Below are 14,129 nucleotides of genomic sequence, written 5' to 3' on the forward strand. Positions count from 1 at the left end.
CCTACAAAGGAGCCCCCATAAGGATGACATCTGACTTCTCAACAGAAACACTTGAGGCCAGAAGGGAATGGCAAGAAATATTCAAAGTAATGCAGAACAAGAACCTACAACCAAGACTACTTTATCCAGCAAGGCTATCGTTTAAAATTGAAGGAGAAATAAAAAGCTTCCCAGACAAAAAACAACTCAAGGAATTCATTACAACCAAACCAATGCTGCAGGAAATATTAAGGGGCCTGGTGTAAACAGATAAAGTGGGAAAAGAATACAGAAAAAAAAAAAAGAAAAAGGAATACACCTTTAAAGAAGAAAATGGCAATAAACAACTACATATCAATAATAACCTTAAATGTAAATGGATTAAATGATCCAATCAAAAGACATAGGGTAGCTGCGTGGATAAGAAAACAGGAACCATACATATGTTGTCTACAAGAGACACACCTTAGAACAAAAGACACACACAGATTGAAGGTAAAAGGATGGAAAAAAATGTTTCATGCAAATGGAAATGAAAAAAAAGCTGGGGTAGCAATACTTATATCAGACAAATTGGACTTTAAAACAAAGGATATAGTAAGAGATAAAGAAGGCCACTACATAATGATAAAGGGAGTAATCCAACAGGAAGATATAACTATTATAAATATCTATGCACCTAATATAGGAGCACCCAAATATATAAAACAGACTTTGATGGATGTAAAGGGCGAGATCAACAGCAATACTATAATAGTAGGGGATTTCAATACCCCACTAACATCACTAGATAGATCCTCAAGAAAGAAAATTAACAAAGAAACAGCAGACTTATTGGAAACACTAGATCAACTCGATTTAATAGATATCTTCAGAACCTTTCACCCTAAAGCAGCAGAATATACATTCTTTTCAAGTGCTCATGGTACATTCTCTAGGATAGACCACATGTTAGGGCACAAAAGTGCTCTCAACAAATTTAAGAAGACTGAAATCATATCAAGCACTTTCTCCGATCACAACGGCATGAAACTAGAAATGAATCACAGCAGAAAAGCTCAAAAATTCTCAAACACATGGAAACTAAATAGCAGGGTGTTAAATAATGAATGGATTAAGAATGAGATCAAAGAAGAAATAAAGAAATTCCTAGAAACGAATGACAATGAGCATACAACAACTCAAAATTTATGGGACACAGCGAAAGCAGTGCTGAGAGGGAAGTTCATAGCACTACAGGCACACTTTCAGAAGCTAGAAAAAGCTCAAATAAACAACTTAACCCTGCATCTAAAAGAATTAGAAAAAGAACAGCAAGTAAAGCCCAAATGTAGTAGAAGGAAGGAAATAATAAAGATCAGAGCAGAAAGAAATGACATAGAGGCTAAAGAAACAATACAGAGGATCAATGAAACTAGGAGCTGGTTCTTTGAAAAGGTAAACAAGATTGATGCACCTTTAAGTAGACTCACCAAGAAAAAGAGAGAGAGGACTCAAATAAATAAAATTAGAAATGAGAGAGGAGAAATAACAACTGACACAACAGAAATACAAAATATTGTAAGAAAATACTATGAAGAACTGTATGCCAAAAAACTAGACAACCTAGATGAAATGGACAAATTCCTTGAAACGTACAATCTTCCAAAAATCAATCTGGAAGAATCAGAAAACTTAAACAGACCAATTACACCAAAGGAGATCGAAACAGTTATCAAAAAACTCCCAACAAAGAAAAGTCCGGGGCCCGATGGGTTCACAACGGAATTCTACCAAATATTCAAAGAAGAACTAACTCCTATCCTTCTCAAACTATTTCAAAAAATTCAAGAGGAAGGAAGACTTCCAAACTCCTTTTATGAGGCGAGCATAATTCTGATTCCAAAACCAGGCAAAGACCACACAAAGAAAGAAAATTATAGGCCAATAATATCTCTGATGAATATAGATGCTAAAATCCTCAACAAAATATTAGCAAACCGGATCCAACAATATATGGAAAAAATCATACACCATGATCAAGTGGGATTTATTCTGGGGAGGCAAGGCTGGTACAATATTCGTAAATCAATCAATGTGATTCATCACATAAACAAAAAGAAGGAGAAAAACCATATGATAATTTCAATAGATGCAGAAAAAGCATTTGATAAAATCCAGCACCCATTCATGATCAAAACTCTCAGCAAAGTGGGAATACAGGGAACATACCTCAACATGATAAAAGCCATCTATGAGAAACCCACAGCCAACATCATACTCAATGGGCAAAAATTAAAAGCAATACCCTTAAGATCAGGAACAAGGCAGGGGTGCCCCCTTTCACCACTCTTATTTAACATAGTCCTGGAAGTCCTAGCCACAGCAATCAGACAAGAAGAAGAAATAAAAGGCATTCAAGTTGGAAAAGAAGAAGTAAAACTATCATTATTTGCAGATGATATGATATTGTATATAGAAAACCCTAAAGTCTCAGTCAAAAAACTACTGGACCTGGTAAATAAATTCAGCAAGGTGGCAGGATATAAAATCAATACTCAGAAATCAGAAGCATTTTTATACACCAACAATGAACAGTCAGAAAGAGAAATTAAGGAAACAATCCCCTTCACAATTACAACCAAAAAAATAAAGTACCTAGGAGTAAACTTAACCAAGGAGACTAAAGACTTGTACTCGGAAAATTACAAAACATTGATAAAAGAAATCAAGGAAGATACTAACAAGTGGAAGCATATACCGTGCTCATGGTTAGGAAGAATAAACATCATTAAAATGTCTATATTACCCAAAGCAATTTATAAATTCAATGCAATACCAATTAAAATACCAATGACATACTTCAAAGATATAGAACACATATTCCAAAAATTTATATGGAACCAAAAAAGGACACGAATAGCCTCAGCAATCTTAAAAAAGAAGAATAAAGTGGGAGGTATCACACTTCCTGATATCAAGTTATACTACAAGGCCATTGTACTCAAAACAGCCTGGTACTGGCATAAGAACAGGCATATAGATCGATGGAATAGAACAGAGAACCCAGAAATAAACCCACAGTTCTATGGACAACTGATATTTGACAAAGGAGGTAAGGAAATACAATGGAGTAAAGACAGCCTCTTTAACAAATGGTGTTGGGAAAATTGGACAGCTACCTGCAAAAAAATGAAACTAGATCACCAGCTTACACCACTCACAAAAATAAACTCAAAATGGATAAAAGACTTGAATGTAGGCCGTGAAACCATAAGCATCTTAGAAGAAAACATAGGCAGTAAGCTCTCCGACATCTCTCGGAGCAATATATTTGCTGATTTATCTCCACGGGGAAGTGAAATAAAAGACAGGATAAACAAATGGGACTATATCAAACTAAAAAGCTTTTGCACAGCTAAAGACAACAAGAACAGAATAAAAAGACAAACTACACAATGGGAGAACATATTTGACAATACGTCTGATAAGGGGTTAATAACCAAAATTTATAAAGAACTTGTAAAACTCAACACCAGGAAGACAAACAACCCAATCCAAAAATGGGCAAAAGAGATGAATAGACACTTCTCCAAAGAGGACATACAGATGGCCAATAGGCATATGAAAAAATGCTCAACATCACTAATCATTAGAGAAATGCAAATTAAAACCACAATGAGATATCACCTTACACCAGTCAGAATGGCGCTTATCAACAAAACAACACAGAATAAGTGCTGGCGAGGATGTGGAGAAAAGGGGACCCTCCTGCACTGCTGGTGGGAATGCAGACTGGTGCAGCCACTGTGGAAAACAGTATGGAGATTCCTCAAAAAACTGAAAATCGAACCGCCTTTTGACCCAGCTATCCCACTTTTAGGAATATACCCCAAGGACACCATAGAACGGCTCGAAAAGGAGAAATGCACCCGCATGTTTGTGGCAGCATTGTTCACAATAGCAAAGATCTGGAAACAGCCCAAGTGTCCGTCAGAGGACGAGTGGATTAAAAAACTTTGGTACATATATACTATGGAATACTACTCAGCCATAAGAAATGATGACATCGGATCATTTACAATAACATGGATGGACCTTGATAACATTATACGGAGTGAAATAAGTAAATCAGAAAAAAAACTGAGATGAATCCATACATAGAAGGGACATAAAAATGAGACTCAGAGTCATGAATAAGAATGTGATGGCAACAGGGGCGGGGGGGTTGGGGGAGGGGGGAGGGGGTGAAGAAGGAGAGAGGGGTTAGGGGAGGGGAGGGGCACAAAGAAAACCAGATAGAAGGTGACAGAAGACAATTTAACTTTGCGGGAGGGGTATACAGCACAATCAAATGTCAAAATAATCTAGAGATATTTTCTCTCAACATATGTACCCTGATTTATCAATGTCACTGCATTAAATTTAATAAAAAAATATTAATATTAAAAAAAAAAAAAAAGAAACACATCTAGCCTGACTGGGCAGTGGCACAGTGGATAGAGCATCGGACTGGGATGCGGAAGACCCAGGTTCGAGACCTCAAGGATGCCAGCTTGAGCGAGGACTCATCTGGTTTGAGCAAAAGGTCGCTGGCTTGAGCAAGGGGTTACTCGGTCTGCTGAAGGCCTGCGGTCAAGGCACATATGGGAAAGCAATCAATGATCAACTAAGGTGTCACAATGAAAAACTAATAATTGATGCTTCTCATCTCTCCGTTCCTGTCTCTTCGTCCCTGTCTATCCCTCTCTCTGACTCTCTCTCTGTCTCTGTAAAATAAATAAATAAATAAAATTAAAAAAAAAAAAAGAAACACATATAAGCTACAAGGATAAAAACAAATTCAAAGTGAAAGGTTGGAAAATAATACCCCAAGCAAATAACATAAAAAAAAGCAGATGTAGCAATACTCATATCTAACAATGCTGACTACAAGACAGCAAAGGTAATCAGAGACAAAAACGGTCATTTCATAATGATAAAGGGGACACTGAATCAAGAAGACATAACACTTCTTAATATATATGCACCAAACCAAGGAGCACCAAAATATGTAAGACAGCTACTGACTGACCTAAAAACAAAAACCAACAGAAATACAATCATACAATCATACTTGGAGACCTAAATACACCCCTGATGGCTCTAGATTGTTCATCCAAACAGAAAATCAATAAAGAAATATTGGCCTTAAATGAAACACCAGACCAATTGGATATGATAGACATCTATAAGACATTTCATCCCAAAGTGCCAGAGTATACATTTTTCTCTAGCATACATGGAACATTCTCAAGAATTGACCATATATTGGGCCACAAAAATAATATCAACAAATTCAGAAAGACTGAAATTATACCAAGCATATACTCTGATCATAAATCTTTGAAACTAGAATTCAACTACAAATAAGAGGTAAACAAACCCACAAAAATTTGGAAACTAAACAATAATACTTTTTTTTTTTTTTGTATTTTTGTATTTTTCTGAAGCTGGAAACGGGGAGAGACAGTCAGACAGACTCCCGCATGCGCCCGACCGGGATGCACCCGGCACTCCCACCAGGGGCGACACTCTGCCCACCAGGGGGCGATGCTCTGCCCCTCCAGGGTGTCGCTGTGCTGCGACCAGAGCCACTCTAACGCCTGGGGCAGAGGCCAAGGAGCCATCCCCAGCGCCTGGGCCATCTTTGCTCCAATGGAGCCTTGGCTGCAGGAGGGGAATAGAGAGACAGAGAGGAAGGGGGGGCGGGGGTGGAGAAGCAAATGGGTGCTTCTCCTATGTGCCCTGGCCAGGAATTGAACCCGGGTCCCCTGCACGCCAGGCCGACGCTCTACCGCTGAGCCAACCAGCCAGGGCTAACAATAATACTTTTAAAAAATGAGTGGGTCAAAGAAGATACAAAAGATACAGAGATCAAAAGATACATACAGACAAATGAAAATAACAATACTACATATCAGAATCTCTGGGATACAGCAAAAGCAGCAATAAGAGGGAAGTTCATATCACTACAGGCCTATATGAACAAACAAGAGAGAGCTCAAGTAAACCACTTAACTTCACATCTTAAGGAACTAGAAAAAGAAGAACAAAGACAACCCAAAACTAGCAAAAGAAAGCAAATAATAAAAATCACAGCAGAAATAAACGAAATAGACAACAGAAAAATTATTAAAAAAATTAATAAAACAAGGAGCTGGTTCTTTGAAAATATCAACAAAATTGACAAATCCCTGGCAAGACTCACCAAGGAAAAAAGAGAAAGGACTCATATAAACAAAATCCAAAATGAAAGAGGCAAAATCACCACAGATATCACAGATATACAAAGAATTATTGTAGAATACTATGAAAAACTATATGCCACCAAATTTAACAATATAGAAGAAATGGATAATTTCCTAGAATGATACAATCTTCCTAGACTGAGTCATGAAGAACCAGAAAGCCTAAACAGACCCATAAGTAGGGAGGAAATAGAAACAACTATTAAGAACCTCCCCCAAAATAAAAGTCCAGGGCCAGAGGGCTCTACTAGTGAATTCTATCAAATATTTAAAGAAGGCTTGGTTCCTATTCTACTCAAAGTCTTCCAAAAAATTGAACAAGCAGTAATACTGCAAAACACATTTTATGAGGCCAACATAACATTCATACCAAAACCTGACAAAGACAACACAAAAAAAGAAAACTATAGACCAATATCTCTAATGAATAGAGATGCTAAAATACTAAACAAAATACTAGCAAATTGAATACAACAACACATTAAAAAAATAATTCATCACGATCAAGTGGGATTCATCCCAGAATCACAAGGATGGTTCAACATATGTAAAACGGTTAACATAATACACCATATCAACAAAACAAAGAACAAACACCATATGATCCTATCAATAGATGCAGAAAAGGCATTTGATAAAATACAACACAATTTTATGTTTAAAACACTCAATAAAATGGGTATAGAAGAAAAATATCTCAACATAATAAAGGCCATATATGATAAACCATCAGCTAACATCATATTAAATGGCATAAAACTGAGGACTTTGCCCTAAAATCAGGAACAAGACAAGGTTGCCCACTTTCTCCACTCTTATTCAACATAGTGCTGGAAGTTCTAGCCAGAGCAATCAGACAAGAGAAATAAATAAAAGGCATTCATACTGGGAAAGAAGTAAAGGTCACTTTTTGCAGATGATATGATCTTGTACATCGGAAACCCCAAAGACTCCACAAAAAGGCTACTAGAAACAATAAACCGATACAGTAAGGTCGCAGGATCCAAAATTAATATATAAAAGTCCATTGCTTTACTATATGCCAACAATGAAACATCAGAAAACAAGCTAAAAAAAAAAAACAATCCCCTTTGTGGTTGCAACAAAAAAAATAAAATACCTAGGAATAAACATAACAAAGAATGTAAGGGACCTATATAATGAAAACTACAAAGCATTGCCAAGGGAAATCAATGGAAAAATATTCATTGTTCTTCGATAGGAAGAATAAATATAGTCAAAATGACTATATTATCCAAAGCGATATACAAATTTAATGCAATTCCCATCAAAATTCCAATGTCTTTTTGTTTTTAAAGAAATGGAACTATAGAAAACCCCAAAAAGCCAGAGCAATCCTAAGGAAAAAGAACAAAGCTGGGGGCATTACAATACCTGACTTCAAATTATATTATGGAGCCACAATAATCAAAACAGCATGGTATTGGCAGAAAAACAGACACTCATACCAATGGAACAGAATAGAAAGCCCAACAATAAAACCACATGTATATGGTCAAATAATTTTTGATACAGGTGCTAACAACACACAATGGAGAAAAGAAAGCCTCTTCAACAAATGGTGCTGGGAAAACTAGAAAGCCATATGCAAAAGAATGAAATTCGACTACAGTTTGTCCCCTTGTACTAAAATTAATTCAAAATGGATCAAAGACCTAAATATAAGACCTGAAACAATAAATTACAAAGAAGAAAACATAGGTACTAAACTCATGGACCTTAGTAACGAAGAGTACTTTATGAATTTGACTCCAAAGGCAAGGGAAGTGAAGGCAAAGATAAATGAATGGGACTACATCAGACTAAGAAGCTTTTGCACAGCAAAAGAAACTGACAACAAAACAAACAGACAGCCAACTAAATGGGAGATGATATTTTCAAACAACAGCACAGATAAGGGCCTAATATCCAAAATATACAAAGAACTCATAAAACTCAACCATAAACAAGCAAACAATCCAATAAAAAAATGGGAAGAGGACATGAACAGACACTTCTCCCAAGAAATACAAATGGCCAACAGATATATGAAAAGATGCTCATCTTCATTAGCTATTAGAGAAATGCAAATCAAAACTACAATGAGATACCACGTCACACCTGTTAGATTAGCTATAGTGTGTCCATAAAGTCATGGTGCACTTTTGACCGGTCACAGAAAAGCAACAAAAGACGATAGAAATGTGAAATCTGCACCAAATAAAAGGAAAATTCTCCCAGTTTCTGTAGGATGATGTGGCAGCATGTGCGCATGAGCAGATGATAACGTAACACCATGTATACAGTGGAGCAGCACACGGCCATGCCAGTCAAGATGCGGACAGTACAGAGGAAAGTTCAGTGTGTTCTGTGGCTCGCTAAATTCGAATCCATGACCAAAGTGCAACGTGAATACTGGTGCGTTTATAACGAAGCGCCACCACATAGGAATAACATTACTTGGTGGGATAAGCAGTTGAAGGAAACCGGCAGTTTGGTGGAGAAACCCCGTTCTGGTAGGCCATCAGTAAGTGACGAGTCTGTAGAGGCTATACGGGATAGCTACCTAAGGAGCCCTAAAAAATCTGTGCATGAGCCCACATCGAACTGCATTGAATAGGTATGAAACTGGGAGAGTTTTCCTTTTATTTGGTGCAGATTTCACATTTCTATAGTCTTTTGTTGCTTTCCTGTGACTGGTCAAAAGTGCACCATGACTTTACGGACACACTGTATTATCAACAAGAAAGGTAATAACAAGTGTTGGAGAGGCTGTGGAGAAAAAGGAACCCGCATCCACTGTTGGTGGGAATGTAAAGTAGTACAACCATTATGGAAAAAAGTAGGGTGGTTCCTCTAAAAATTAAAAATAGAACTACCATATGACCCAGCAATTCCTCTACTGGATATAATACCCCAAAACTCAAAAACACTGGTACGTAAAGACACATGCAGCCCCATGTTCACTGCAGCATTATTCACAGTGGCCAAGACATGGAAACAACCAAAAAGCCGTTCAATAGAGGATTGGATAAAGAAGATGTGGTACATATATACTATGGAATACTACTCAGTCATAAGAAATGATGACATCGGATCATTTACAACAACATGGATGGACCTTGATAACATTATACTGAGTGAAATAAGTAAATCAGAAAAAACTAAGAACTATATGATTCCATACATAGGTGGGACATAAAAATGAGACTCAGGGACATGGAAAAGAGTATGGTGGTTATGGTGGGGGGGCACAAAGAAAACCAGATAGAAGGTGACAGAAGACTCTATGACTTTGGGTGATGGGTATGCAACATAATCAAATGTCAAAATAACCTGGAGATGTTTTTTCTGAACCTATGTACCCTGATTGATTAATGTCACTCCATTAAAATTAATTAAAAGAAAAAACTGGGCAGAGGAATGGAATAGACATTTCTTCAAAGATGGCCAACAGATATATGAGAAGATGCTGAATGATAGTAATCATGAAAGAATGTAAATTAAAACCACAATGAGATATCATCTCATACCTGTCAGAATGGCTATTAGGAAATCAACAAGTATCGATGAGTATGTGGAAGAATGGGAACCCTCATGTACTGAATGCAAATTGGTACAGCCACTGTGGAAAACAGTATGGAAGTCCCTCAAAATATTAACAAAAAAATCACCTTATGACCCAGCAATTTTACTCTTGGGAATATATACGAAGAAACCCAAAACACTACTTCAAAAGTTATATGCCCTCCCATGTTCATTATGGCATTGCTTACAATTGCCAAGGTATGGAAGCAACCCAACTGTCTGTTAATAGACAAGTGCATAAAAAAGAAATGGTACATATATACAATGAAATATAACTCGTCCATAAAAAAGAATGAAATCTTACAATTTGGGATGACATGGACAGAGATAGAGGGTATCATACTAAGTAAAATAATTCAGACAGAGAAAGATGAGTACCCCATAATTTCCCTTATATGTGGACTCTAAAGAATAAAATAAACAAACAGTACAAGAAAGGAAGCATAGATGCAGAGAACAGACTGATGGTTGCCAGTCTGTAGGGGATACAGGGGCGTGCTCTGGGTGAGAAAGCTGAAGGGATTAAGAAATACAAGTGGTCATGGGGATGTAAAGTACCCCATAGGGAATACAGTCAATAAATTTTAAACTATGTAGGGTGCCAAGTGGGTACTTGACTTATCAGTGGGGATCACTTCACAATTATATAATTGTCTAAACATTATGCTGTACACTTGGGAGTACTATAAAATAGTATTTGTCAACTGTAATTGAAAAATAAAAAATTCTGGAAACAGAGGTGCTGGTTATACATCATTGCAACTGTATTTAATGACACTGAATTATACACTTAAAAGTGGTTAAAATGGTAGGTTTTTATTAAAATATTATGTATATTTTACCACAATTTTAAAAAAAAGTTAAACAGAAAAGTGTAATAAACACAAAGATTTGTGAGTCTTGGAGGGAGTGCTTAAAGGACTGGAAAAGGAGCAAATATGTTAAGTGGAAAGACAAGCGACTGCTATGAAAGAGGCGCCCAAGTAAAGATGGGCATCATGGTGATGAAGGAATCTGTGGTAGAAGGAATAAGATTCAACACTAGCCTGACCAGGCAGCAGTACAGTGGATACAGCGTAGGACTGGGACGTGGATGACCCAGGTTCAAAACCCCAAGGTCGCCAGTTTGAGCAAGGGGTCACTCAGTCTGCTGTAGCCCCCCAGTCAAGGCACATATGAGAAAGCAATCAATGAACAACTAAGGTGCCACAAGGAAGAACTGATGCTTCTCATCTCTCTCCCTTCTTGTCTATCCCTATCTGTCCCCTTCTCTGTCTCTCTCTCTCTGTCAAAAAAAAAAAAAAAAAAAAAAAAAAAGGCCCTGGCCGGTTGGCTCAGAGGTAGAGCGTCGGCCTGGCGTGCGGGGGACCCAGGTTCAATTTCCGGCCAGGGAACATAGGAGAGGCACCCATTTGCTTCTCCACACCCCCCCCCTTCCTCTCTGTCTCTTTCTTCCCCTCCCACAGCCAAGGCTCCATTGGAGCAAAGACGGCCCGGGCGCTGGGGATGGCTCCTTGGCCTCTGCCCCAGGCGCTAGAGTGGCTCTGGTCGCAGCAGAGCGATGCCCCAGAGGGGCAGAGCATCACCCCCTGGTGGGCAGAGCGTCGCCCCCTGGTGGGCGTGCCGGGTGGATCCCGGTCGGGCGCATGCGGGAGTCTATCTGACTGTCTTTCCCAGTTTCCAGCTTCAGAAAAATACAAAAAAAAAAAAAAAGATTCAACATGAAATGGTTGTGCAGTGGAAGAGAAACATCTAACTCAAGTTAGCTGTATTAGCAGGTGGGCTGGGGCCATATGTAGATTGGGAAAAAACCCTCAAAAAGATAGGACAGGGAGGAGTTGATGAAGTAAATCTTGAACATGTACCTGAATTATCTGTAGAACGATGCAGCGGGTTGGTGATATCTATTTGGAGATTGGATATGGTTTTGACACCCAGAATGGCAGTTTACAATTAAAATTATTTGAGCATCATTAGAATAATTGTGGCAAGCTGTAAATAGGAACAGAAAACTGTAAAGAGAAGAGAACCAATACAGAATCTGGACAACACCAGTATTTTCGAGGTTCATGTATATTGAATGTTCAGAAAGAAAACATGAGAAATATCTTTGAAACCAAGAGCAGAATATTTCAAGAGTTATGATACTAGCTCAGTAGGTGACTGAAACAAATACATTAACTTCTCCTGCATCTGCATATAAAATTAGAAGAAATTTAAAAACAGAAGTTAATCTGTAACACTATTAGCATATTGAGGGAGTGATACTGGTAGGCCACAGATTCGTAGGAATTGTTAGCAGCCATTAGCAAAACTGAAGTATAAGACAGGAACAATATTGAAGACTCAGTTTTATGTATAATCTGTCAAGCACAGCTGTATTTTCAAAGTTTCAAAATAGGATTTCTTGTCACTTAATAATGGCCATTTGTCAATTCCATCTTCATTTTGACTGTTTTTATCTATACAAGACAGTCTCATTTAATTTGAGGAAATGTATATTTGTCCCAGCATTGCTTCCAGGAGACTGAGAAAGATGATGAATGATATACCCATTTAATGTGTAAACATTAGTTAAAATTAAAAGAAGAAGGAACACGTGTAGAAGATAAAGGCTTATCTGGACAATATGGGAAGAAACAGGGACCACCTCTCTGAAGGGAAAGATAGGCAGAAGGATTTAATACAAGAAAAGCAAAGGCTCAAATGTCCTTAAAAAAAAAAGAAAAGACTACTTCAGAAGGGAGAGAGAAACCATCACCTCACCTGAGCCATGGTTTTGAGATTTGCAAGAGATGACCAGTCTTCCTCTGGGATCCTCTTTGGAAAGGGGTGGTTCCTAAGAAGGCAAAGCCAAGATGAAAAGATGTCACACAAATGCCTTATAGCTCTTATGACTCTATTAAAATTGCCTGTTTCCCTTGTTTTTATCCTTGTCCACTCAGTGCATCCCACCTAAATAAACGGGGGAGGGGGGGGAGTAAGCTAGACAAATCTTATTTTATCCTCATAGTAAGAGATACGGGTTCTTAGGGTAACAAGTTAAATTTTGGGAAAGCTCTCCTCCCCTCTAACACCATCTTTTCATGCCTAAGCAGCCTACTGCTATGAACTACTTCTATGATGCTATCTCCCTTAAGGCTCTACCATTTACACTGTCATCAGTAATATATGAGAATCCCTGTCACCCGATGAAAACCGCTGATATGAATTTCTTGATGCTTGCATATCTAATAGGTATAACTTGTGTTTCTAGTTTTTATTTTTCTTACTATGAGGAGAGAATATAAGATTTTTTCATAAGTTTAAAAACCATCTTTAATTCTTGTCTGTGAAGGGTCATAAATTCTTTCGCCTTCTATTAGGTTATTTTTTTCTAGACTGGTATTAGATCTTTTTTAAAGGAAGGAAATTAATCCTGTATTACTTAAAATAATATTTTAAACTTTCTCATTTGACTGTTTTTTTTTTCTCCTATGTGAAAATAGCTGGAAAAAAAAAGACTTTGGGCCGTTTGCTTTAGTACCAACAGGTATTCAATAACCTGTATTTCCTCCACTAGTTCTGGACTTTATACTTAGTTCCACTGATGTGTTCATTTTAATTGCCAAGATCATTCTGCAGTTATAGTTTTAAAACACATTTTAGTATCAGGTAAGGCTACTTCCCCCTTCATTACTTTTCTCTACCAGAATTTCTAGATTGTTCACTTTCTCCTAAGAACTTTAGAAAGTTCAAAATTTTTAATGAAATTTTGTTTTTCATTGGTTGATTCTTTTATGTGCCCTGACTGTGGATTGAACCCACAACCTTGGTGCATCAGGAAGATGCTCTAACCAACTGAGCTACCCGGGCAGGGCTATTATTGAAATTTTAATGGAACTGCATGAAATGTTTAAGAGTTTGGACACTGTATCCTGCTGTCTTAAAAATTTGAACATCTCATATAATACTTTGTATCTCATATTTGTGATGGCCACTTTCTCTTATATAGATATATACATACATATATATATATATCAGTTATCTGTAGAAATGAGTATATATGTGAGTATGTGTGTGTGTATGTATATATATATATATACACAAGTACCTACACAGATATAAATGTACATATACATATATAAATATACATATACACACAGACACACCCACACATCTGTGCCTTGCTAATTTTTTTTCCAGCAAACCTCTGAGTTTTCTAATTGTTGTCATTGTTCATTTTTAATAGGATGGTAACTCAGAAAGCTTTCTGTCTCAGTCTCAGCAGATGTCCCAAAGATGGTGAATGAA

The 14,129-nt window shown here is 37.4% G+C and overlaps 1 protein-coding gene across 4 annotated transcripts in view; it reads right to left on the reverse strand.

Moving 5' to 3' along the window:
* ZNF567 (zinc finger protein 567) overlaps positions 1-14,129 on the reverse strand; it is a 60,072-nt gene that overhangs the window by 43,799 nt on the left and 2,144 nt on the right. For 3 of the 4 annotated variants that reach the window (XM_066242161.1, XM_066242160.1, XM_066242162.1), the window contains exon 3: positions 12,603-12,675. In XM_066242161.1, the coding sequence (XP_066098258.1) occupies positions 12,603-12,611 (9 nt within the window). In that variant the 5' untranslated portion in view covers positions 12,612-12,675. Of the gene's footprint in view, positions 1-11,701; positions 11,829-12,602; positions 12,676-14,129 lie in introns of all 4 variants that reach the window. The other variant, XM_066242163.1, reaches the window with a different exon arrangement.

This window comes from Saccopteryx bilineata, chromosome 9 (assembly GCF_036850765.1).
Source record: "Saccopteryx bilineata isolate mSacBil1 chromosome 9, mSacBil1_pri_phased_curated, whole genome shotgun sequence".
Classification (NCBI taxonomy): domain Eukaryota; kingdom Metazoa; phylum Chordata; class Mammalia; order Chiroptera; family Emballonuridae; genus Saccopteryx; species Saccopteryx bilineata.